Source organism: Nomascus leucogenys, chromosome 7b, assembly GCF_006542625.1.
Source record: "Nomascus leucogenys isolate Asia chromosome 7b, Asia_NLE_v1, whole genome shotgun sequence".
NCBI lineage: Eukaryota > Metazoa > Chordata > Mammalia > Primates > Hylobatidae > Nomascus > Nomascus leucogenys.
The window spans coordinates 85,444,315-85,471,819 of NC_044387.1; the positions used below are offsets into that span (position 1 = coordinate 85,444,315).

General features: G+C 44.3%; 1 protein-coding gene across 1 annotated transcript; it reads left to right on the forward strand.

The window, feature by feature from the left end:
- The first annotated feature begins 16,810 nt into the window (after positions 1-16,810).
- On the forward strand, positions 16,811-18,217 carry LOC100601559 (putative tripartite motif-containing protein 75). The gene has a single exon (XM_003257929.1). It carries the CDS (start codon positions 16,811-16,813, stop codon positions 18,215-18,217), a length of 1,407 nt encoding a protein of 468 aa, XP_003257977.1.
- The last annotated feature ends 9,288 nt before the right edge of the window (positions 18,218-27,505 follow it).

Here is a 27,505-nt window from a genome sequence, read left to right on the forward strand (position 1 = left end):
TTTGTGTACATTGAACCCTCAGAAAGCAAAGGTGTTGAGTGTGGAATTTTCCACTTGGGTGTCATGGCAGCACTCAATGTTTCAGATTATGGAGCATTTTGGATTTTATGTTTTTTGATTAGGGATGATCAACGTCTGCCTTCAATTTGGAATTGTATTAGATGAGCAAAACAAAGGTTTCCATCCTTAAGCAGCATACTTCCTGGAGGGGAGAAAGGAAACAATAAAATAATAAACACAAAGAATTGCTATAGTGTGTTAGATGCTGATCAGATACTGTGGTGACAGGGAAAAGTAGGCCAATGTCACCTGTATGAGAGTGCTGTGCATGAGGGAGAGTTAGCTATGTGAAGTGGGTGGTCAGGGTAGGTATCTTGGAGAATGTGGAATCTGAGCAAACATTTGAGTTGAGGGAGTAGGCTTGGAAATAGCATCCTCATCAAATTTTATTTCAGAGTGAATGGCTTGAGAAAGTGTATGGGGAAGGGACTGTCAAGCTATAATAGCAAGGAAGCCAGTGACAAGTAGTGAGTGAAGAAAAATACTGGAGTAAGGTCAGAGAGGAAGTATATTTCCTCTAATTTGATCTTGGGGTTTCTCCAGAGAGTGGCTATACACTCCAGCCCTGCCCTACCTCAACTCCAGGGGATTTGGTAGTGGATATTTACAGGGTGCCTTTGATGGGATATTTCTTTATCCTGGTGGATGGCCTAATGCCTAAGTGTCCAATCTGTGACCAGGAGTCCCTCTCATAGGAAACTGGTTTATACTGGCAAACACCCTTGTGGCTCTTGTCGGACCTATTTCCAGCTTATTCATGCCAAGACAGCCACTCTGTAGGACAGCCCTGACCAGGAGAAAAGTTAAGTCCTTGTGTTGGTAGAGTTTGACACAGAGGAGGCAACACAACAAAAACACATTAAATAACAGAAACAGTTTTATTACAGGTCCATGAGAGAAGACGGTACTGTTGAGGGCTGATGAGAAGGCTGCAGGGGCAGTGCTGCTCACCTAGCAGTTGAGGAGCCAGAGAGAGAGACAGACCAATGGGCCAAGGCCTTTACTGGGGTCCAGTGCATTTCCCAAGGGGCATTCTAGTTGGTGGATTTGGGGTAAACAGGCATGAGTTTTGTGGAGTCACGCTGTATGAGAGGTAGTCCTTGCAGCAAATGTATACAGTCCCTGTGGGGTGTGCAGGTCAGTGGAGTGAGTCAAGTAGGTTTTATCTACATGTCCCATTAGGGAGGTGGTCACCAGAAAGCTGTTGTATAAGGCAGATACCTGGATTAAATACATTGAGGAACAGAAGTAGAGAACTGGTAACAGTATTAAGGGCAACCAAGCCTTGCTTCTGGTATGAGAAAGTTAAACCCTTATTGAAAATGGATGTTTACAGCTCAGGAAGGCAAAAAATTTAAAACAAAAAATGCTGAAGGCTGGACACAGAGGCTCACACCTGTAATCCCAGCACTATGGGAGGTCACTTGAGCCCAGGAATTTGAGACCAACCTGAACAACATAGTGGGATGCTACCTCTACAAAAAATTTTAAAAATTAGCCAGGCATGGTGGTGAGCACCTGTCGTCCCAGCTACTTGGGAGGCTGAGGCAGGAGGATCACTTGAGCCCGGGAGGCCAAGGCTGCAGTGAACTATAATTGTGCCACTGCACTCCAGCCTGGGTGACAGAGTGAAACCCTGTCTCAAAAAAGAAAAAAGGAAAGAAATCATAGGAAAAATATATTTACTATTCATTAAGTGGAAGTAGATCATAAAGATCTTCATCCTTGTCATGTTCACGTTGAGCAGGCTGAGGAAGAAAAGGAGAAGTTGGTCTGAGGTAGCAGACGCAGAATAAAATCTGTATAAGTGGATCTGCTCAGCTTGTACCCATGTTGTTCAAGAGTCAACTGTACACTACATCATCTATGAATTATTCTTGTCACGGTGGCTCACGCCTGTAATCCCAGCACTTTGGGAGGCTGAGGCGGGCAGATCACGAGGTCAGGAGATCGACACCATCCTGGCTAACACGGTGAAACCCCGTCTCTACTAAAAAAATACAAAAAAAAAATTAACCGGGCGTGGTGGCGGGCGCCTGTAGTCCCAGCTACTCAGGAGGCTGAGGCAGGAGAATGGCGTGAATCCAGGAGGTGGAGCTTACAGTGAGCCGAGATCGTGCCACTGCACTCCAGCCTGGGCGACAGAGCAAGACTGTCTCAAAAAGAAAAAAAAAAGTTGAATCTGAATTTAGCAAGCCTTTATAACTAGCTCTCAGTTTACAGAAAATATGGGGGTCAAGGAATAAGTTAAGTGACACAGGAAATGACACATAAATGTGTGAAATAATATAGGACAGTTACCTACTCTCCTCAACAAGGCAATGATATTTTTTTAGCTGAAACCAATAAAATTTCTAAATGTAAAACATAAAACTTCTTTCAATCCAGATTTGAACAAACCAACTTTAAAAAGACACTTAATTTTATTTTATTCTGAGATGGAGTCTTGCTCTGTCACCTAGGCTGGAGTGCAATGGAACAATCTAGGCTCACTGCAACCTCTGCCTCCCAGGCTCAAGCGATTCTCCTGCCTCAGCCTCCCAAGTAGCTGGGATTACAGGCACGTATCACCACGCCCAGCTAATTTTTGTATTTTTAGTAGAGATGGGATTTCACCATGTTGCCCAGGGTGGTCTTAAACTCCTGACCTCAGGTGATCCACCCAACTCAGCCTCCCAAAATGCTGGGATTATAGGCGTAAGCCACGGCACCCGGGCAAAAAGACATTTTATAAGGCACTTGGTGAATTTTCAATACATATTAAGTATAAAATGATACCAAGGAGGAAGCATTGCTTGTTTTGTTAAATATAATAAAGGTTATTTAAAATTATACCCATATTTGTTGGAGTGGGTACTTCCCCCCCATTGATAGCAATTAAAAGGAGGAGAAAACAGGAATTAGTGACATCCTATGAATGTTGAATGCTGATTGATGGAAATATGGGATTTTTAAATTATGTATTTATTTTTATTTTATTTACTTCTTTGTTTTGAGATGGAGTCTCACTCTGTTGCCCAGGCTGGATTGCAGTGGCGCGATCTCAGCTCACCACAACCTCCACCTCCCAGATTCAAGCGATTCTCCTGCCTCAGCCTCTGGAGTAGCTGGGATTACAGACATTGGCCACCACGCCCGGCTAATTTTGTATTTTTAGTAGAGACGGGGTTTCTCCAAGTTAGTCAGGCTGGTCTCGAACTCCCAATCTTAGGTGATCCGCCCACCTCAGCCTCCCAAAATGTTGGGATTACAGGCATGAGCCACCAGACCTGGAGACATTTCTACTGGTACCTTACCAATGAGGTAAGGTATCTCCATGATTACCTCCAGTAACTCCATGATTACCTTCATCTACCCCCAAGAGACGGGGCCTGCCACTCTACGCCACGTCCAGAGACTGGCAGGCCTCGGCCTAAAGATCTGTAGGGTGAGCGACCTGCAAGACTCAAAGGAGGGGAAGCCGACAGAGATACCTACCAACGGAGTGCTGTGCCCCCTGGTGCCAACAAGAAAGCTGAGGCTGGGGCTGGGTCAGCAACCGAATTGCAGTTTAGAGGCGGATTTGGTCGTGGACGTGGTCAGCTACCTCAGTAAAATTGGAGAAGATTATTTTGCACTGAATAAACTTACAGCCAAAAAAAAAAAAAAAAAAAAAAAAGGACCAGACACAGAAATAAAACTATGGTATTTATAAAACATGGTAGCTCACGCATGTAATCCCTGCACTTAGGGAGGCTGAGGAGGGTGGATCACGAGGTCAACAGATCGAGACCATCCTAGCCAACATGGTGAAACCTCGTCTCTACTAAAAATACAAAAATTAGCCAGGCGTGGTGGTGTGAGCCTGTAGTCCCAGCTACTTGGGAGGCTGAGGCAGGAGAATCACTTGAACCTGGGAGGCAGAGGTTGCAGTGAGCCGAGATCACACCACTGCACTCCAGCCTGGGTGACAGAGTAAGACTCCGTCTCAAAAGCAAAACAAAAAATAAATAAAACTATGGTGTGATCTCACATATATGTGAAATCTAAAAAGACTGAATACGTAGAAGCAGGGAGAATGGTGATCACCAGGGGCTGGGAGGCAGGAGAGTGGGGAGATGTTGGTAAAATGGCACAAAGTTACTGTTATACATGCTGTACAAATCTAGTCTCCTTCACCCAGATGATCACTACTTAGACCAAGCTTGTCCAGCCCACAATCCACAGGCTGCATGCGTCCCAAAACAGTTTTGGGTGCAGCCCAATATAAATTTGTAAACTTTCTTAAAACATGAGATTTTTTGCATTTATTTATTTATTTATTTTTCGAGAAAGAGTCTAGCTCTGTCACCCAGGCTGGAGTTCAGTGGTGCCGTCTCAGCTCACTGCAGCCTCCGCATCCTCTGCGTCTCAGTTTACTGCAACCTCCGCCTCCCGGGTTCAAGCGATTCTCCTACCTCAGCCTCCTGAGTGGCTGGGATTACAGGCATGCTGCCACCACACCCAGCTAATTTTTGTATTTTTAGTAGAGACGGGGTTTCACCATGTTGGTCAGAGTGGTCTCGAACTCATGACGTTGTGATCTACCTGCCTCAGCCTCCCAAAGTGCTGGGATTACAGGTGTGAGCCACCGTGCCCGGCCCATTTTTGTGTTTTTTTTTTAAGGTCATCAGCTGTTTGTTAGTGTTAATGTATTTTATGTGTGGCCCAAGACAATTCTTCCAATGTGGCCCAGAGAAGCCAAAAGAGTGGTTACCCTTGACTTAGATTGAGGCCTTAGCTTGATCTTAGCCATTTCCCCAGGAAGCCTTCACTGGCCGGGTCACACTAGGGGAGGTAAGCCTGTCATCTGCTCCTATAGTCCTCTGTTCTGCGGCATCAGAACACCCACGACTGCTGGGCGCAACGGTTCATGCCTATAATCTCAACACTTTAGGAGGCCACAGGGAAATCGCTTGAGCCCAGGAGTTGGAGAGATCATTCTGGGCAACATAGTGAGACCCCTGCCTCTACAAAAACATGGAAAAAATTAGCCGGGCATGGTGGCCCATGCCTGTAGTCTCAGCTACTCGGGAGGCTGAGGTCGGGGGATCACTTGAGACTGGGATTTGGAAGAGGCTGCAATGAGCCCTAATTGTGCCACCGCATTCCAGCATGCAGGTAAGGCGATAGAGTGAGACCCTGTCTCAAAGCAAACAAACAACAACAACAAAAAAAAACACTCAGGACACCTAGTAAAATGGCTCTTGCAGTGTCTGTCCTGTGACTAGATTTATAAATGCCCTCCTCAGTGAAAGCAGAGGCCGAAGCTATCCAACCGTTTGACCAAAGCCTTAGTTAGCATAGTATCTGTACTGTGATTGTTTATAAACAATTGAAACTAATGAAAGGAATGCCACAAGATACAGCCCAGGGCACTGAAGAAAGTGCTGTGTTTTAAAGTAAAGATCTTTGACCCTGGAGGGGAAAAGATACAGATAGGACACTCAGAGGGAATGGGAAGACTGGCTGCCTAGCTGGCCCTACTATTTCATTTTTGTAGGTGAGAAGATGGCATGTCTGGCCCCCTGCTGGCTCCCCTCCCCCCAAAGGCCCCTCTTCCTATCAAGTTAACTGCATTTTTTCCCTCCCACACTTAATGACCACCCATCCTTCCAGGCCCCATTTTCTCTTTTCCTCCCTCCCACACCCTGGGCACCCCAAATCACTCTACTTGGGCAGACTGGAGCTGTAAGAAAAGCAAACTATTTGGATTCAAGTAGACGTTACATGGGTTGGAATCTAGACTTACTGCTTACTTCCTACCGGTGTAACCTGGTTGAGAGAAATCATTTAACTGACAAGGACTCAGGACACAAGGAAAACACCCATCACCTCCCTGCCTTTTTGGAAACACAGGAAGAATGTAGAAAGCTAATGGGATATTTTGGTATTAAATAACACAGATTTCTTTGGACACAAAAATTCAAGATCTCCCAAACATTGATTTGCATTTTTTATCCTTGGGTCTGTTTGATTTTCTGGCTGCTGATTATACTGAATGTTGTGCATAATGGACCATAGGTGAACAAGGCTTCCTTGGAAGTCTCTTCCTTATATGTAAATTCTATTTATGTATAAAACTTAGAGATAAGTCTCTGTTGCACAGGCTGGAGTGCAGTGTCGAGACTGTAGCTCACGCCAGGCGCAGTGGCTCATGCCTGTAATCCTAGCACTTCAGGAGGCTGAGGTGGGCAGATTGCCTGAGCTCTGGAGTTCAAGACCAGCCTGACCAACATGGAGAAACCTCGTCTCTACTAAAAATACAAAAAGTAGCCGGCCGTGGTGGCGCATGCCTGTAAACCCAGCTACTTGGGAGGCTGAGGCAGGAGAATTGCCATTGCACTCCAGCCTGGGCAACAAGAGTGAAACTCTGTCTCAAAAAAAAAGGAAAGAAGGAAAGGAAGGGAAGAGAAGGGAAGGGAGGGGAAGGGAGGGGAGGGGAGGGGAGGGGAGGGGAGGGGAGGGGAGGGGAGGGGAGGGGAGGGAATTCTTGCTGAAGTTGCAAGGAATTTTCCCATAGCCCTATATTTAATGTCAAAATTTTAAAACAGCCTAGATATTGAAAGTGATTTAATAAATTATACTGTACTTACATGATGCTGTATGACCCTGAGGTACTAGAGTATTTTTTTATATATATAATATATATAGAGAGAGTACTAAATATATTCTCTAGAAAAAGGTTTACAATATACTTTTTGAAAAAATATACTGCTGCTGAGGCTGGAGGATCTCTTGAGCCCCAGGGTTCAAGACCAGCCTGGACAACTTAGCGAGACTGTCTCTATAATAAAAAATTAGCCAGAATGGTTGTCCGTGCGTGTAGTACCAGCTACTTGGGAGGCTGAAGAGGGAGGATTGCTTGAGCCCAAGAGCTTGAGGCTTCAGTGAGCCATGATAGTACCACTGCACCCTAGCCTGGGCGACAGAGTGACACTCTCTCTAAAAAAGACAAAAAGAATGTCTCAATATACATACTTTAGAATATGATTACAATCATCCTTCAATATCTGCAGAGGATTGGCTCCAGGACTCCCTTGGCTAACAAAATTCAGACGGATTCTCAAATCCCTTACAGTTTGCCTCAGTATGGGTGGGTTTTGCCTCAGCTGATGGAAAATATTCCATTAGTGATCGGTTGAATCCTGGGATGCAGACTTTGATTTCCAGATGGTGTAGAAAAAAGAAACGAGAAGAATCCCACGATGCAGAACTTGGCAGATACTGAGGGCTGACTGTATTTTTGGGTGATAGTATTATGATTTCCTATTCTGTGTGTTTAGATATTTTTATACTATGATATTTGTGTAAAAATAATATAGATATTCATTCCATATATTCCATATATTTACATATATTCTTATTTTTTCCTGTACTTGCTTTTTTTTTTTTTAATTATAAGAAATGTAAAAGCCAGGCAGAGTGGCTCATGCCTGTAATCCCAGAGCATTGGGAGGCTGAGGCAGGAGGTTCACTTGAGACCAGGACTTCGAGACCAGCCTGGGCAGTATACTGAGACCCCCGAATCTAGGAAAAATGAAAAAAAAATTAGCCTGATGTGGTGGTGTGCACCTGTAGTCCCAGCTACTCAGGTGGCTGAGGCAGGAGGATCACTTGAGCCCAGGAGGTAGAGACTGCAGTGAGTCATGATCGCACCACTGCACTCCAGCCTGGGTGACAGAGCGAGGTCCTGTCTATAAAACCAAGTACATAAACCCGATTTTATAAAAAGAAATTTCAATCATATGCACAAGTAAAAAGAATAGCAAAGGTCTCTTGAATCACTCATTTTCAACAGTCATGTACATGTGGCCAATCTTGTTTTATCTGTACATGCTGGTCCTGACCTCCTATACTTAGAATCTTTTAAAGCTAATCATATCATTTGAAGACATCATTTGATCCAAAGATACTTCAGCATATATCTCTAAAGGAGAAAGAGTCTTTTTAAAAATAATGGTAATGTAGCCTGTAGTCCCAGCTGCTTTGAGGGCTGAAATGGGAGGACCACTTGAGCCTGGGAAGTCCAGGCTGCAGGAATGGTGTTTGCACCACCACATCCAGCCTCGTTGGCAAAAGTGAGACCCTGTCTCAAAAAATGAAATAAAATAAAATAACAGTAATAGGCCAGATGTGGTGGCTCATGCCTGTAATCCCAGCACTTTGGGAGGTTGAGGTGGGAGAGTCAGAGGTGTTTGAAGCAGAGCAACTCCATCTTGAGTAGGGGCTAAGTAAAATAAGGCTGAAATCTACGGGGCTGCATTCCCAGACACTTACTCATTCTAAGTCACAGGATGAGATAGGAGGTCGGCACAAGATACAGGTCATAAAGACCTTCCTGATAAAACAGGTTGCAGTAAAGAAGCCGGCCAAAACCCACCAAAACCAAGACAGCGATGAGAGTGACCTCTGGTCGTCCTCACTGCGACACTCCCATTAGTGCCATGACAGTTTACAAATTCCATAGCAACATCAGGAAGTTACCTTATATGGTCTAAAAAGGGGAGACATGAATAATCCACCACTTGTTTAGCATATCATCAAGAAATAACCATAAAAATGGGCAACCAGCAGCCCTCAGGGTGCTCTGTCTATGGAGTAGCCATTCTTTTATTCCTTTACTTTCTTAATGAACTTGCTTTTACTTTACTGTATGGACTCGCCCTGAATTCTTTCTTGCACGAGATCCAAGAACCCTCTCTTGGGATCTGGATCGAGACCCACTCCAGTAACAGGAGGATCACTTGAGGCAGGAGTTCAAGACCAGCCTGGGCAATATACTGAGACCCCATCTCAAATAAAAAAATAAAAAAGTAACAGTAATATCATAATCACCCTTTAAAAATTAAAAGTAATTTAAGTATCATCAAATAACTTTTCTCCTTTCAAATTCCGCAGGCTGTCTCAAAATTTGTGTGTTTTAGAGTTAGTTTGTTTAATTCAGGCTCCAAACAAGATCTACAGATCAATGTATTCTTTTCTTAATACTAGTAAGCAATGCCAGGGGCTAACTGTGATTAAATATATATGCACGCACGTCCTCATATTACAGGTGAGAAAAATAAAATTCAAGGAGATTATAAATTACTTGCTCAAGGTTGAGGAGCTAATAAATGGCACAGCATGACTGAAATCATTTAGAATTGGGAAAGATATTAGTAATCTATTGATGAGATATAGGCTTGGGTCTCCTCTACAGATAAGTGGTAGTGTAAGTCCCCGGGGTGTGTCTGAGAGCACACAGGGAGTATGTCAAGAGACAACCAGAACACAGCACTCTACAATACTCTGATGGTCTTCATCTCTATTTATTTGTTCTTTTCCCAGAAAATATTAAATATTTAAAATATACTATATTAAAACTCTATCATAGTTTAGAGGATTGAAAATATTGTTTCACTTTTTTGTTTGTTTGTTTTTGAGATAGAGTCTCGCTCTGTCGCCCAGGCTGGAGTGCAGTGGCGTGATGTCGGCTCACTGCAACCTCCGCCTCCCGGGTTTCTCCTGTCTCAGCCTCCCGAGTAGCTGGGATTATGGGCGTGCACCACCACGCCCAGCTAATTTTCTGTATTTTTAGTAGAGACCGGATTTCGCCGTGTTGCCCAGGCTGGTCTCGAACTCCTGAGCTCAGGCGATCTGCCCCCCTCAGCCTCCCAGAGTGCTGGGATTACAGGCGTTAGCCACCATGCCTGGCCACTCAGTTTCATTTTTAACACAGAACTCTCACTCATTTTGGCATTAAAACCCCTTTGGAGGAAAAATTGCTGTATTTTGATTATTTCCTTTATAATCATAGGGTGGGGCCAAAACCAAATGGAATCAGCTAATGGGTGGGAGGGACAGAATTGAGAAAGGATCACTTACCCTCAGAAATGTAAATTAATCCAAATAATCTATTCTTTTACCTTGACTTCATGCTCTGGGCTGATTGATTACCTTTAGGAATTATAATGAGTGTTTATCTCTTGTTTCCCCTTAGAGCCACTCTGGCCTTTGCCCCTGACACTCCACTGAAATGCTCCCATGCATTTTTATCAGTCCCTTTACAGTTGTCCTGATCCCCTAGGAGCGGGACCCTGCTGCGGGTCCCTGACAGCTGCCCCTCCGTCTCTTTGGTCTCTTGGACAGATGACTCTTTCTCTGCCTGCCCCTTAGGACTCCTGGCTTCTTGAGGATCTGTCCATGGCCAGTGTTGTCAATCTGTCCTCTGCCTGCACAGGACACACATGAAGCCAAACACAGCCGCCAAATTAGCATCCCAGGTGACAGCACTGGATTCTGAGGGGTGGGGGATAAGGCAGGACAGCCAGGGTCAGCTAACTAGGTGAGGGTTCCCAGGTGTCCCCAAGGAGGGTGTGTCAGAGCTCAGGGACACAGTGTGGGGCACGACAGCAGGACTTGATAGTGGATTTATTTGTAGGGAGCAAAAGAAATGAGGGAAATCAGAGATGTATTCTTGATTTTCTGCTTCAAATACTAGGTGAACAAAGGTTCCATTGATTGAGGTGGAGAAGACTGGGAGAGGGCCTGGTTTCTGGCTTCAGAGTTGAAGAGAAATCAAGATTCCTGTTTTGTTTTGGTTTTGAGACAGTCTCACTCTGTCGTCAAGGCTGGAATGCAGTAGCGCCATCTTGGCTCACTGCAACCTCTGCCTCCTGGGTTCAAGCAATTCTCCCTGCCTCAGCCTCCTGAATAGCTGGGATTACAGGTGCCCGCCGCCACGCCCAGCTAATCTTTTGTATTTTTCATAGAGACAGGGTTTCACCATGTTGCCCAGGCTTGTAAAGAATATCTTTCAGCAGGTAGCCCAGTTGCAGGCTCTGGGTTGAAATCTCCTTTAGTCTTTCTCAACTTCTCTGTTCCTTTTCACTCATCTAAATAAGGCAGGCTCTGGTTATCTGCATGAGCAAATGCAAACCTGCCCTATTCAGTTATTACAAAAAAGACTCCAAAGTTCTTGGATCAAGGCCAAGGACACTTAAGTGCTTACAGGGAGGAAGCCTCCCCCACCCTCTCTTGCCCCTACCCCTCCCACTTCCAGGTGGAAGCTGGTCTTAGGCTGGGTGGAGTCCTCACAGCTGCACTTTCCATGTGTGTTTAGTTAGTGTCTAGTGTGTGGCCTCTTGCACGGATAAAGGACCGCCGCAGAGCTCCCCCTGCTCCAGGTAAGCTGGGAAGTGACACTCTGTGGGTGCCGGAGGCTGGAGTGTAGTGAAACCCGTGGCCTCTTGAACACCTGCTCTGTGCCTAGAGGGAGCTTGCACCTCACAAGGGAACCCGAACTTGGCATCAGGTTATTTTATATTTTTATTTTTACTAATTTTTTTGAGGCACAATCACGCTCTGTGACCTAGGCTGGAGTGCACTGGGGTGATCTCGGCTAACTACAACCTCTGCCTCCTGGGTTCAAGCAATTCTGCTGCCTGTGCCTTCCGAGTAGCTGGGATTACAGGCACTCTCCACCAGCCAGGCTAATTTGTGTTTTTTTTTTTTTTTTTTTTTTTTTTGAGACAGAGTCTTGCTCTGTCGCCCAGGCTGGAATGCAGTGGCTATCTTGACTCATTGCAACCTCCGCCTCCCGGGTTCAAGTGATTCTCGTGCCTCAGCCTCCCCAGTAGCTGAGACTACAGGCATGTGCCACCATGCCCAGCAAATTTTTTGTATTTTTAGTAGAAACAGCGTTTCACCATGTTGGCCAGTATGGTCTCAATCTTCTGACCTCGTGATCCGCCCGCCTTGGCCTCCCAAAGTGCTGGGATTATAGGCGTGAGCCACCTCGCCTGGCCCATTTTTAGTATTTTTTTTTATTTTTAGTCTCACCATGTTGGCCAGGCTGGTCTCAAACCCCTGATCTCAAGTGTTCCGCCTGCCTCGGCCTCCCAAAGTGCTGGGATTGCAGGCATGAACTACCGCGCCTGCGGCATAAGGTTATTTTAAAATGCATGCCATTTATTTCTTACGGTTCCTGATTTATTTACTAGTTTTGTCCTAAGTCACCGAAATGCTTACTAAAAAAAGGTAAGCTCAGAGCCCACCCTGCCCTAAGGAGTCAGAAAATGAGGTGACTGATATCTATCTGGGAGCATTCCCAGAAATGCCGGTCTGATGGCGAGTGTAGAATTACCTTCCAGGATGTAGCAGTGAGGGATGGTTTGTGTATAGAGTTGGGGGTGGGGTGGGGGGTTAGAGCCCTGATCCGAGGCCCTGAGGTCCCCATCAGGCTGTTTATGGACTTGATCTTCCTTTATTTAACCACTATGCTTGCTTACAAAGGACAGACTAAGGCCAGGATGGGTTAAGTAGCTCCCCCAAGTTAATAAGGGAACGCCAGGAATCAAACTCAACCATTTAAAAAAAAATTTTTTTTTTTTTTTTTTTTTTTGTAGAAACGGGGTCTCACGCTGCCCAGAGCTGGTCTTGAATTCCCTGGGCTCAAGCGATCCTCCTAGCTCTGCCTCCCAAAGCACTAATATTACAAGCATGAGCCACTGTGCCTGGCAAGATGATTTTTTTTTTTTTTTTTTTTTTTTTGTGATGGAGTTTCACTCTTGTTGCCCAGGCTGGAGTGCAGTGGAATGATACCGGCTCACCGCAACCTCCACGTCCCAGGTTCAAGCAATTCTCCTGCCTCAGCCTTCCGAGTAGCTGGGATTACAGGCATGCACCACCATGCCCAGCTAGTTTTGTATTTTTAGTAGAGACGGGGTTTCTCCATGTTGGTCAGGCTGGTCTTGAACTCCCGACCTCAGGTGATCCACCCACCTTGGCCTCCCAAAGTGCGGGGGTTACAGGCGTGAGCCACCGTGCCTGGTGATAACTGCATTTTACAAAGGAGAGATGTTTGATACTGAACCTTGATGCTGGAAGATGAGGCCAGAGGGAAAGCCTGAGATCTGAACAAAGAGGAGGAGCTAAGGAAAGAAAATAGTGGCAGGACCTGAGCTTTGCAGGACTCTGGATCAGCTGTCTAGAGATGCCTCAGGGCAAGAGAATGCACTCTGCTCCAGAAATTTATGCTTGATCAAGAAGTGTGCGGGGCGTGGTGGTTCACGCCTGTAATCTCAGCACTTTGGGAGGCCGATGCAGGTGGATCACATGAGCCCAGGAGTTCAACACAAGCCTGGGCAACATAGTGAGACCCTGTCTCTCGCTCCCTTTTTTTTTTTTTTTTCAGTCTCACTGTATTGCTCAGGATGGAATGAAGTGGTGCTATCTCAGCTCACTACAACCTCTGCCTCCTGGGTTCAAGCGACATTCCCACCTCAGCCTCTGGAGTAGCTGGGACTACAGGCATCAGTTATCTACACCCATCAACACCCAGCTAATTTTTGTATTTTTAGTAGAGACAGGGTTCCACCATGTTGGCCAGGCTGGGAGACCCCATCTCTTTAAAATATATATATTTTCAGCTTGGTGAGGTGGCTCACACCTGTAATCCCAACACTTTGAGAGGCCAGGAGTTCAAGATCAGCCTGGGCAATACAGCAAGGTCCCATCTCTATTAAAAATAAATAAGTTAATAAACAAATTTTTTTTTTTTTTTTTTTTTTTTTTTTTTTTTTTTAAAGAAGTGATTCCTGAGACCCTCCAGTAAGGGTGAAATCAGCAGACTTGAGCTGAGGGATCCCTGCATATTCCAAAGAAAGGTCTGTCTTCAGGACTGTCCCTTCACTAGATCCTGGGAGTAATTTCTGATGCCGTGGACTATGCTGTCTGATAAAAGTGTGTTTTTATTACTGAGGCCTTGGACCACAGGGATTGATAATAGAGTGTTTCTGAAACCTTTCTGGGTATGCTCACATAATAGACAATCTATATACCATGTCCTTTTTCTTTTTCTTTCTCTCTCTGTCTCTCTCTCTCTTTTTTTTTTTTTTTTGAGACAGAGTCTCGCTCTGTCACCCAGGCTGGTGTGCAATGGTGCGATCTCGACTCACCGCAACCTCCGCCTCCCTGGTTCAAGCCATTCTCTTGCCTCAGCCTCCCAAGTAGCTGGGATTATAGACGCCCACCACCATGCCCGGCTAATTTTTTTGTATTTTTAGTAGAGACTGGGTTTCACCATTTGGGGCAGGCTGGTCTCAAACTCCTGACCTCAGGTCATCTGCCCGCCTTGGCCTCCCAAAGTGCTGGGATTATAGGCATGAGCCACCACACCCGGCCAATCCATTTTCTAAAATACAAAATTCTGAATGTGGTGGCCCCTTGGTCCAAGGGGAAGAGATGATAGCTGTGAACAGAGTGAAAAATAGGTAGAAGGAGTAGGAAGATGCCTGCTTTTTTTTATCCTAGGATATATCGTGTGCATCAATATATTTGGTGCTATTTTGCTTTAAAATCTGCTTGATACTGCCTTGTATAGAATGTATGTTACACACATGTAATATAGTTTATTCTGCCAATACTGACTAGACATTTTCCAATGCTTCCTGTTTTTTGAAGTTCAAACTAGTACTGAAAATAACATTTTCAGCCTGGTGCAGTGGCTCACACCTGTAATCCTTGCATTTTGGGAGGGTGAGACAGGAGGATTGCTTGAATTGAGGAGTTTGAGATCAGACTGAGTGACATGGCGAGACCTCTAGAAAAAATAATAAGAAATTAGACTTCAGTGAGCCATGATCACGCACTGAGTGACCAAAAGAGACCCTGTCTCAACAACAACAACAAAAATCTTTGTATATATGTTTGAATATTTGTTCAAGTCATATGCATTTTTATAGGATTAGCATTGTCAAATTACAATGGCAAAGGAAAAACTTTTTAAGTATTTTTTCGTTTTTTGTTTGTTTGTGTGCTTTTGAAATAGCATCTGGCTCCGTCACCTAGGCTGGAGTGCAATGGCGCGATCTCAGCTCACTGCAACTGCCGCCTCCTGGGTTCAAGCGATTCTCGTGTCTCAGCCTCCCAAGTAGCTGAGATTACAGGCATGTGCCACCATGCCAGGCTAATTTTTTTGTATTTTAGTAGCGACAAGGTTTTGCCATATTGGCCAGGCTGGTCTTGAACTCCTGAACTCAAGTGATCCTCCCGCCTCAGCCTCCCAAAGTACTGGGATTACAGGCGTGAGCCACCAATCTCAGCCTTTGTTTCTACTTCACAGTCTACAGTGTTGGAATGTCTACATAACTGTTGCTCCTATGCTCCTTTGGAGAGCATGTTCCCATACATTGGGAATATGTTCAGTTTTTGTCTGTTTATTTTCTTTCTTTTTTTTTTTTTTTTTTTTTTTTTTGAGACGGAGTCTCACTCTTTCACCCAGGCTGGAGTGCAGTGGCGCGATCTCGGCTCACTGCAGGCTCTGCCCCCCGGGGTTCACGCCATTCTCCTGCCTCAGCCTCCCGCGTAGCTGGGACTACAGGCGCCCGCCACCTCGCCCGGCTAATTTTTTGTATTTTTAGTAGAGACGGGGTTTCACCGTGTTAGCCAGGATGGTCTTGATCTCCTGACCTCAGGTGATCCGCCCGCCTCAGCCTCCCAAAGTGCTGGGATTACAGGCGTGAGCCACCGCGCCCGGCCTTGTCTGTTTATTTTCATATCTTGTAGGTATTTTGCATTTAGACATAATGACATTTTAATAGTAAATACTGAAAGTATTTTTGCAAATTTTGTTTATATTCAATGTGTTATCTCGTTGGGTTTCATTTCACAAATAGATAGGTCTTCTGTGGCCTATTCAACTGTAGAGAAGCAAGGATGTAAGAGCAAGGTAAATTTGGTAGATGTGATTTTGAGCCATCAGAAAGACTTTTTGCTTTTTTCTAATTAGAGACAAGGGCTCACTCTGTCACCCAGGCTGGAGTGCAGTGCCACAATGACAGCTCACTGGAGCTCACTGGAGCCTTGACCTCCATGGCTCAAGGATTCCTCCTGCCTCAGCCTCCCAAGTAGCTGGGACTACAGGTGTGCACCATCACGCCAAACTAATTTTTTTTTTAATTTTTTTTTTTTTTTGTAGAGAAGGGCTCACTCTACATTGCCCAGGCTAGAAATACCTTATCAAGACAAAAGTTTAACGGGAGATTGTCATTATTTACCTGATTCCAAGAATTTGGGATGTAAAGCAAATTTCTCCAAGTTACAGAGATAGGTAACCAAGGCCGTATTTTAATTTGGGTGATCTCTATGCCTCAGGGCCTAAGCTGTTCCCACAACCCCAGTTAGGATGACTGGTAAGTAGATGGGATGTGGGGATTTGTGTTTCCATGTATGTGGAATAGCTAGGACACAATAATAAACGCACAGAAATAAAAGACTGGGGCTAGGGGAGGATAATTTGTGTTTGGCTAGAATGTGGTGGAGGTTAGGACCACCTGAAATAAATTCAGGTTTGTTTCATCTTGTTTTGTTCTTAAGAAAGAAATATCTTCTCACCCACAGCAACCAATGATTTGAGGCAACAGCTGTTTTCCTAACAGCTGCTTAGCTTGGCATCATTTTCTCTGAAAAGCCAAAGGCTGGAAGAGCAGTTGTCTGGCTGAGCTGTGACTGCCGGCAGGCTGTGTGTGGGAATCCTTTTGGCAGGTTGGAATTAAAGGGTCCGAAGATTCAAAGGACTTCAAGGGCTGCCATCAATGTGAGAAACCAGTGGGACTGTAGTGAGGTCATCAGCTGTCTCCAGGAAGGACAGTGAGATCTGAGAGCATATCTGCCTCTCACTGAAGAGTACCCACAGAGTTCAACCTCTTGAAGAAAGCCCACCTTGGTCCAGACCTTCACTGACAGCCCAATGGCAGTGGCAGCAGCTCTGACCGGACTCCAAGCAGAAGCTAAGTGCTCCATCTGTCTGGATTACCTGAGTGACCCCGTCACCATCGAATGTGGGCACAACTTCTGTCGTTCCTGCATCCAACAGTCCTGGCTGGATCTACAGGAATTGTTCCCTTGCCCTGTCTGTCGTCACCGGTGTCAAGAGGGGCACTTCAGGAGCAACACCCAGCTGGGAAGGATGATTGAAATTGCCAAGCTACTCCAGAGCACCAAGAGCAATAAAAGGATGCAGGAAGAGACGACCTTGTGCGAGAAACACAACCAGCCCCTGAGCGTTTTCTGCAAGGAGGACCTGATGGTGTTGTGTCCCCTGTGCACTCAGCCCCCTGACCACCAGGGCCACCATGTGAGGCCCATAGAGAAAGCTGCCATTCATTATAGGAAAAGATTCTGCAGTTACATCCAGACCCTGAAAAAGCAATTGGCAGACCTCCAAAAATTAACAAGCACTCAAAGCAAAAAACCCTTAGAACTGAGAGAGATGGTGGAAAACCAAAGGCAGGAATTATCCTCTGAATTTGAGCACCTCAACCAGTTTTTAGATCGTGAGCAACAGGCAGTTCTCTCCAGATTAGCTGAAGAAGAGAAGGACAATCAACAGAAACTCAGTGCAAACATAACAGCATTTTCAAACTACAGTGCCACACTCAAAAGCCAGTTAAGAAAGGTAGTAGAGCTCAGTGAGCTGTCTGAACTGGAATTGCTGTCACAAATTAAAATTTTCTACGAATCTGAAAATGAGAGTAGCCCATCGATCTTTTCAATTCATTTAAAGAGAGATGGCTGCAGTTTTCCTCCCCAATATTCTGCTCTGCAGAGAATTATAAAGAAATTTAAAGTAGAAATAATTCTAGACTCTGAAACAGCACACCCTAACCTGATTGTATCTGAGGATAAAAAATGTGTGAGATTTACAAAGAGAAAACAAAAGGTTCCCGGTTTCCCAAAAAGATTTACGGTCAAGCCAGTTGTTCTGGGTTTTCCATATTTTCATTCTGGCAGGCACTTCTGGGAGATTGAAGTGGGGGATAAGTCGGAATGGGCTATTGGCATTTGCAAAGACTCTCTTCCCACAAAGGCGAGGAGACCCTCATCAGCCCAGCAGGAATGTTGGAGAATTGAGCTGCAAGCTGATGGCTATCATGCACCAGGGGCTTTTCCAACCCCTCTGTTGTTAGAGGTGAAAGCCAGGGCCATTGGCATTTTCCTGGACTATGAGATGGGTGAGATCTCATTCTATAATATGGCTGAGAAATCTCACATCTGTACTTTCACTGACACTTTTACTGGGCCTCTTCGGCCTTATTTCTATGTAGGCCCAGATTCACAACCTCTCAGAATCTGTACAGGGACAGTTTGTGAATGAAAACCTGCCTGTTAGGCTGAACTATTTTACTAGTTGTTGTCTTTTTTTTTTTAATGGAAGATGCAGAGGTTATTGTATTAACATATGTATGAATATAATCCCTCTAGTTTTCTTCTTTTACAGTTTCCAAGAAGAAAACTTTATATTGCTCTAACAACAATCTATAAAACAGTGCTAAGAATGGCTCCCTCCCAGGAATGTCGTGGGGGTTACCGGTCATGTTCGTGGACCTGGCACATTGCTGAGTGTAAGGGTGATTATTTCTGTTTTTCAGAAAGTGCAGATGATGCTTGCAAGGGATGAACCGGAACAAACTTACAAATTTTGTCTCCTCTGTATAAAGGTTGGATTGTGCTATTCCTGACACATACTAAGTAGTGAGCAGGTTGTAACCCTTAGTTAAACCACAGGGCACAATTTAAAGGGATGGAGTGGGCACCACAGGGAGAGGGTAAGCATTTTTAGCCTTTAACATGTGGGGCTTTGACAGTTTTTTCTGTTATCCCCAGAAGCCACCTACTGGTGGCACTCACTACATTAGGCTTCTGCTCCCAAAATTTTCATTTCTTCCTGTATTCTTTGCTATTGTGCATGGTACTTTGGAATACAGTGACTTATTATGACAATGGAGAGAACTGGAACATCTTGTTACTAATGGACATTACCGTTAGATACCATGTCAGAGACTAAAAGATGAATCACTGGGCAGGACGGTATACCTATATTTACTCAGAATGTTTTCTTATAAAGACAGCTAACATTTATTAAGCCCTAACTATGTCCCAGGAGTTGCAGTATTTTCAAAACAACTCTGAGATGTAGGCAGTGGGCCGTTAAAAAAAAAAAGAATTTTAAATTAAGAAAACAGTTTCAAGACAAAGTATCCTAGTTAAGATGACTCAGCCAGTGGTAAAGAGATGTCCAGGGCTGCCTTCAATCACTGACAAACCAGCCCCTTAAATGGTTTGTCAATGGAATGCTTTATTACACAGGAAGTAATAAGGTATTATTTTTCCCTCTGACTATGAAAAAGGAGATGTCCACAGGTCCATGTATAGACTCTTAGGATGCTACACTAACTTAACCAGAAGAATCTGGGTTTATATCTAGGTTCTACTAATGTCTGGTAGTTGGCTTTAACTCGGGCATAAAATGGACATAATACTTTATTTTGCATGAAAGTTATGAAGGTGAAGTTATATATGTGTGTGTATGCGCCAAAGTTAATTTATATATATATGTGTGTGTGTATATATATATATATATATATTTTTTTTTTTTTTTTTTTTTTAAGTAGAGACAGGCACTCACTATATTGCCCAGGTTGTTCTTGAACTCCTGAGCTCAAGTGGTTCCACCAGCCTCAGCTTCCCAAAATGATGGGATTACAGATGTAAGCCACTGCACCCAGCCCTTATCTACTTTATTTTATTTATTTTTCAATTTTTTCGGAAATGAGGTCTCACCCTGTTGCCCAGGCTAGAGTGCAGTGGCACAATCATAGATTACCGTAACCTTGAACTCCTGGGCTCCAGGGATCTTCTCACCTCAGCCTCTAAATAGCTCAGATTGTGGGCTCACGCCGTCGCACTTAGCCGATTTTTTTTTTTTTTTTTTTTTTTTTTTTTTTTTTGAGATAGGGTCTCGCTCTGTTACTCAGGCTGGAGCGCAGTGACAGGATCATGTTCACCGCAGCCTGAACCTCCCAGGCTCAAGCAATCCTACCACCTCAGCCTCCAGAGTAGCTGGGGCCCCAAGGCATGCATAACTTTTTTTTTTTTTTTTTTTTTTGAGACGGAGTTTTGCTCCTGTCACCCAGGCTGGAGTGCAATGACGCGATCTCAGCTCACTGCAACATCTGCCTCCCGGGTTCAAGCGATTCTCCTGCCTCAGCCTTCCAAGTAGCTGGGATTACAGGCACCTGCCACCCAGTTAACTTTAAATTTCTTAATTTTTTGTACAGACAGGGTCTCACTTTGTTGCTCGGCCTGGGCTCAAACTCCTAGGCTCAAGTGAACCTCCCTCCTCCACCTCCCAAAGCGCTGGGATTACAGCATGAGCCACCACGCCCAACCCATCCAGGCAATTTTTATTTATTATTTTATTTTATTTTAATTTATTTTATTTTATTTTATTTTATTTTTTAGTAGAGACTGGGTCTCACTACATTGACCAAGCTTATTTTCAACTCCTGGCCTCAAGTGACCCTCCTGCCTTGGCCTCCCAAACAGAGTGCTAGGAATATAGGCATGAGCCACTATGCCCAGCCCGAAAAAGATATTTCTGACTCAACAAGGGAAATGTGAGTATGGCAGGGTGTTCGGTGATAACAGGGAGATGTTAATTCTGCTAGGTGTGACAGCATTGTGACTAAGGAAATGCTCATATCTGCAGTAAAGTATTTAGGGGTGAAATTGTATTTCTATGATTTTTATTAAAGAGCTCCAGCCAAAAAAAAAGATAGGAATAAACGAAGCAAATGTGACAAAATGTCGAGAATTGTCGTCTAGGTGATGGACGTTTTACTTTATGTACTATTCTTTGTACTTTAAATAAAAAGAACAAGCAAAAATGTTTCCCTTTATCCATATGTTCTGAGTTAAGGTTTCTGTATGACTCTGCCATTTCTACCTGAAGTTTGATTGGGCACCCTTACAGTTGAATGAACATATTTATCCCCACTCTCCTGTCTAAAACCCAGTGAAATTGTGTATTTTGACTAGTTTTAAATTTCTTAAGATTTGAGAAACTAGCTATTGAGCTATAAATATTAATAACTGTCCATTTCCTTAGAATTGGACCCACTGCAAACTGGATCGCCTTTAAATATTTGTTATCAAATGGGATCTGTATTGGCTATATATGTGTGTGTGTGTATATATATATACACACACATATACATGTACACTTTTTTCTTTTTTCCTTTTTTTTTTTTTTTGAGTCTCACTCTGTTGCCCAGGCTGGAGTGCAGTGGCACGATCTTTTCTCACTGCAACCTCTGCCTCAGCCTCCCAAGTAGCTGGGACTACAGGCACCCGCCACCACACCCAGCTAGTAGAGACGGGGTTTCACCGTGTTAGCCAGGATGGTCTCGATCTCCTGACCTCGTGATCTGCCCGCCCCGGCCTCCCAAAGTGCTGGGATTACAGGCTGGAGCCACTGCGTCCAAACTTTTTTTTTTTTTTTTGAGAAAGAGTCTCATTCTGTCACCCAGGCTGGAGTGCAGTGGCGCAATCTTGGCTCACAGTAACCTCTGCCTCCCGGGTTCAAGCGATTCTCCTGCCTCAGCCTCCTGACTAGCTGGGACTACAGGCACGCGCCACCACGCCTGGCTCATTTTTGTATTTTTAGTAGAGACAGGGTTTCACCATATTGGCCAGGCTGGTCTCAAACTCCTGACCTTGTGATCCGCCCACCTCGGCCTCCCAGTGCTGAGATTACAGGTGTGAGCCACTGTGCCCAGCCTGAAACAACATCTTTTATGTACTAGATTCTCATATACACTTTGGTCTATTTCTAAATTTACTGTTTTGTTTCATTGATGTAATTATTTATGGGCAGTAGCACACTGTTTTAATTATTATTATAATACACTTAATACCTTGTAGAATTAATCCTCTCATACATAGATTGAGAGAGAATTGCCATGTTTATGACATCAAGACTTTCTATCCAAGGACACAGCATACCATTTTGAGTCTTCTTTTTATTATTCAGTGATGTTTTAAAGTTTTCTTCAAAAAGATCTGGGTACTTCATCTTTTTTGTTATTATTGTAAATGGGGTCTTTTCTTCAATTGTGTCTTCTAACTGGTAGTTGCTTGTTTAATGCAACTGGTTTTTTTTTTTTTTGAGACAGAGTCTCGCTCTGTCGCCCAGGCTGGAGTGCAGTGGCGCGATCTTGGCTCACTGCAAACTCCACCTCCCCGGTTCACGCCATTCTCCTGCCTCAGCCTTCCGAGGAACTGGGGACTACAGGCGCCCGCCACCACACCCAGCTAATTTTTTGTTTTTTAGTACAGACGGGGTTTCACCATGTTAGCCAGGATGGTCTCGATCTCCTGACCTCATGATCCACCTGCTTCAGCCTCCCAAAGTGCTGGGATTACAGGTGTGAGCCACCGCGCCCAGCCAATGCAACTGATTTTTACCTATTAATTTCGCACCTAGAACCTTACTGAATACTCTTATTTATATATTTTTGTGATAGTTTTTCTTTTCTTTTCTTTTTTTTCTTTCTTTTTTTTTTTTTTTTGGACACAGAGTCTCACTCTGTTGCCCAGGCTGGAGTGCAGTGGTGCAATCTCGGTTCACTGCAACCTCTGTCTCCCAGGTTCAAGCAATTCTCCTGCCTCAGCCTCCCAAGTAGCTGAGATTACAGGTGCCTGCCAACACACCCAGCTAATTTTTGTATTTCTCATAGAGATGGGGTTTCACCATGTTGGCCAGGCTTGTCTTGAAATTGTGACCTCAAGTGATGGGCCCCCCTCGGTCTCCCAAAATGCTGGGATTATAGGTGTGAGACACCACACCTGGCCTGTGATAGTTTTTCTACTTAGGTTCTTTGGAGTTAGCTGGTAGTCAATATTTATTTGATAAGAAAATGCAATCTATATAACTCCATATACTTTTTCTTATCTAAATGTTTTGTTGGATCTTCCAGAACAATAAAAAAAAGCAATAATATGAGTGAATATTTTTATGAACATGTCTGGTGTTTCCTACTAACTTTATCCATTTATTTTATTTTAACATTATTTTTTAAAAGATAAAGAGATGGGGCCTCACTAAGGTGCCCAGGCTGGTCTCAAATTCCTGGGCTCAAGCAATCCTCATACCTAGTCCTCCCAAAGTGCTGGGATTATAGGCATGAGCCACCACGACTGGCCATCTGTTTCTTTCTTTCTTTTTTTTTTTTTTTTTGAGACAGAGTCTTGCTCTGTCACCCAGGCTGGAGTGCAGTGGCACAATCTCAGCTCACTGCAAGCTCTGCCTCCCGGGTTCACGCCATTCTCCTGCCTCAGCCTCCCGAGTTGCTGGGACTACAGGCGCCCACCACCACGCCCAGCTAATTTTTTGTATTTTTAGTAGAGGCGGGGTTTCACCATGTTAGCCAGGATGGTCTCGATCTTCTGACCTCGTGATCTGCCCGCCTCGGCCTCCCAAAGTGCTGGGATTACAGGCGTGAGCCATCCGTTTTCTAATAGGTTATTTTTATCTTATTTAAATTACAAATGTGGGCTGGGCGCGGTGGCTCACGCCTGTAATCTCAGCACTCAAACAGGAGTTTGAGACCAGCCTGGCCAACCTGGTGAAACCCCCGTCTCTACTAAAAATACAAAAATTAGCTGGGCGTGGTGGCAGGCACCTGTAATCCCAGCCACTAGGGAGGCTAAGGCAGGAGAATCGCTTGAACCTGGGAGGCAGAGATTACAGTAAGCAGAGTTTGCGTCACTGTACTCCAGCCTGGGCGACACAGTGAAACTCCGTCTCAAAAAAAAAATTTTTTTTTTTTTTTCAATAGAGAGAGGCTCTTCGTATGTTTCCCAGGCTGGTCTCCAACTCCTAGGCTCAAGCGATTCTCCAGCGGTGGCCTCCCAAAGTGCTGGGATTACAGACGTAAGCCACCATGCCCGGCCCCAATTTGAAATTTCTATCTGAACATCTAGTTCCTCTATAATAATAGAAATGTCTTAAATATTTATTAATATGGGACTGGATTAATAGGAGCAGAGCTCTAAAAGGTTAACAAATATTCCTGAATATATTTTTATATGCAATCATCAATGGTACCTTTCCAATTGTATTTTAAACTGGTTCTTTTTGGTATGTAAGAAAATCGTTGATCTTCACGTTTTACAGTTTGCCACCCTTGCTTTCTAATGGTTTTTCTTAAATTCTCTAGATATCTAATGGTTAATTCTTAAATTTTCTAGATATTAATATATAACCATCCCATGCACAAATTAATCCTGCTCCTTTATCCAACTGTATTGATGGGCACTTTTGGACAATAGTAAATAGCAGTGATTATAAAAACTAGCAGTCTTATCTCTTTTATTTCTGATATTTTATTATTTTTTAGTGTATCCTAGAGATAAACTTTCAAACAAGACCTTAAAAAATAATCTCTCAGTTCAGGACATCATAAACATAAAGTGAAAACAGAGCCCAGGTTACAGCTGGATTACAGGAACAGGCTTTGAGCGTGTGTGAGCATAGTTTTTCTACTACAATTCCAGTAGTGAATCACTGAAGTTAGTGACATTAATTCATCAACAGATATTGAGTGCCTACTTTGTGCCAGATACTGTTCTATGTATGAGGGACACAATAGTAAGCAAATGATAGAGCTTACATTCTATCAGGAGACAGAGACAAGGTAAACAAGTAAGTTACATGCAGTATTTTCCCCTTATCTGCAGGGGAAACATTACAAGACCTCAGGTGATGCCTGGAGCCACAGAGAGTACTAAACCCTACAAACACTATATTTTTTCCTATCCACACATAACTACAATAAAGTTAAATTTATAAATTAGGCACAGAGAGTAACAACATTAATAACAAAATAGAACAATTACAACAATATACTATAACAAAAGTTATGTGTGGTGTTGTGGTGCACATCTATAGTCCCAGCTACCCAGGAGGCTGACTAAAGTGGGAGGATTATTTTTTTTGGGGATGGATTCTCAGTCACCCAGGCTGGAGTACAGTTGTGTGATCTTGGCTCACTGCAACCTCCACCTCCCAGGTTCAAGTGATTCTCCTGCCTTAGCTTCCTGAATAACTGGGATTACAGACACATGCCACCACTCCTGGCTAATTTTTGTATTTTTAGTAGAGACAGGGTTTCATCGTGTTGGCCAGGCTGGTCTCCCAACTCGTGACCTCAAGTGATCCACCCACCTCGGCCTCCCAAAGTGCTGGGATTACAGGTGTGAGCCACCACACCTGGCCAAAAGTGACATTTGAACAAAGACTTGAAAAAGATACATGGGAGTTGATCATTCCAGGCAGAGGGAACAGCAAGCACAAAGGTCCTCAGGTAAGAATGTGCTTGGCAATCCAAAAGCCACAGTGTGACTGACACAGGGTATACAAAGGAACAGTAGGAGAGAGGAGGTGGGGTGGGGTGGGAAGTGGAGATTTTCTAGGACCCTGAAGGCCACTGTCCAGGCTTTGGCTTTTACTGAATGAAAAAGGGAACCATCAGAGTAGTGTTTTAGGAGGATATTGTTGGCTGCTGTGTTAAACATACATTTTGTGTGTGTGTGTGCATGGCGCTGAGGAGTCAGGGTGGAGAGGTGGTGAGAAGCAGAAAGATCACGTAAAAGACTCTTATAGGCCAGGTGCGGTGGGTCATGCCTGTAATCCCAGCACTTTGGGAGGCCAAGGAGGGTGGATCATGAGGTCAGGAGTTCCAGACCAGCCTAGTCAGCATGGTGAAACCTCGTCTCTACTGAAAATAAAAAAAAGCACGCCTGTAATCCCAGCTACTCAGGAGACTGAGGAAGGAGAATTGCTTGAACCTGGGCAGTGGAGGTTGTAGTGAGCCGAGATTGCACCACTGCACTCCAGCCTGTGCGACAGGAGTGAGACTCCATCTCAAGAAAAAAAAAAAAAGAGGAAGAAAAAGAAAAAGAAAAACACTATTATAATAGGGCCGGGCACAGTGACTCATGCCTGTAATTGCAGCACTTTGGGAGGCCAAGGCGGGCAGATCACCTGAGGTCCGGAGTTCAAGACCAGCCTGGCTAACATGGTGAAACCCCCTTCCTACTAAAAATATAAAAACATTAGCTGGGTGTGGTGGTATGTGCCTGTAATCCCAGCTACTCAGGAGGCTGAGGCAGGAGAATCACTTGAACCTGGGAGGTGGAGGTTGCAGTGAGCCCAGATCACGCCACTGCACTCCAACCTGGGCAACAGAGCAAGACTCCATCTCAAAAAAAAAAACCCAAAAAACCGAAAGACTATTATAATAGTCCAGGTGAAGATTATAGTGGCTGGGGAAGTAGCATTGGGGGTGCCAAGAATTGGTTGGACTCTGGGTATGTTTTAAAGGAAAAGCCAGCGGGATTTGCTGATGAATTGTCTGTAGGGTTTGAAAGAGGAGCTGCCATTACAGAGGTGGAAGGGACTGTGGCAGATGGCTCAGCTGGGGACATGTTCTGTTTGAGGTGTTCTTTTATATACCGAAGTAGTGATCTTGAAGAGGCAGTTGGATACATGAGTCTGTAGTTCAGGGAGGAAGGCCTGGCTGAAGATTCACATTTGGAAATTATCGGCTCATAAATTCTATCAAAGTAATGAGATTATGTGAGACTACCAAGAAAGTGAACGCTGATGGAGAAGCCAAGAGGCCCAGGGGTTGAGCCCTGGAGAATACCAACAAAAAGGAACTTGCAAAGCAGATACAAGAAGCTAGTGAAGTAGAAGAAAACCAGAAGAATGTAGTGTCCTGGAAGCCAAGCTGAAATAGAGTCAAGGAGGAAGTGATCAACTGTGGGGAAAAGAAAGAGATCAGATTGTTACTGTGTCTATGTAGAAAAAGAAGACATAAGAAACTCCATTTTGATCTGTACTAAGAAAAATTGTTTCTGCTTTGAGATGCTGTTAACCTGTAACTTTAGCCCCAACCCTGTGCTCACAGAAACATGTGCTGTATTGAATCAAAGTTTAATGGATTTAGGGCTGTGCAGGATGTGCCTTGTTAACAATATGTTTGCAGGTGGTATGCTTGGTAAAAGTCATCGCCATTCTCCATTCTCGATTAACCAGGGACACAATGCACTGCGGAAAGCTGCAGGGACCTCTGCCCAAGAAAGCCTGGATATTGTCCAAGGCTTCCCCCCACTGAGACAGCCTGAGATATGGCCTCATGGGAAAGGAAAGGCCTTACCGTCCCCCAGCCTGACACCCATAAAGGGTCTGTGCTGAGGAGGAGTAGTGAAAGAGGGAGGCCTCTTTGCAGTTGAGATAAGAGGAAGGATTCTGTCTCCTGCTCCTCCCTGGGAATGGAATGTCTAGGTGTAAAGCGGACCATTCCCATTCGTTCTATTCTGAGATAGGAGAAAACCACCCTGTGGCTGGAGGCGAGATATGCTGGCAGCAGTACTGCTCTGTTACTGTTTGCTACACTGAAATGTTTGTGTAAAGAGAAACATAAATCTAGCCTATGTGCACATCCAGACACAGTACCTTTCCTTGAACTTATTCATGATACAGATTCCTTTGCTCACATGCTTCCCTGCTGACCTTCTCCACACCTGTTGCCCTGCT

Coding starts and splice junctions, on each gene's coding strand:
- LOC100601559 (XM_003257929.1), top strand. CDS start 16,811: ATGGCAGTGGCAGCAGCTCTGACCGGACTCCAAGCAGAAGCTAAGTGC.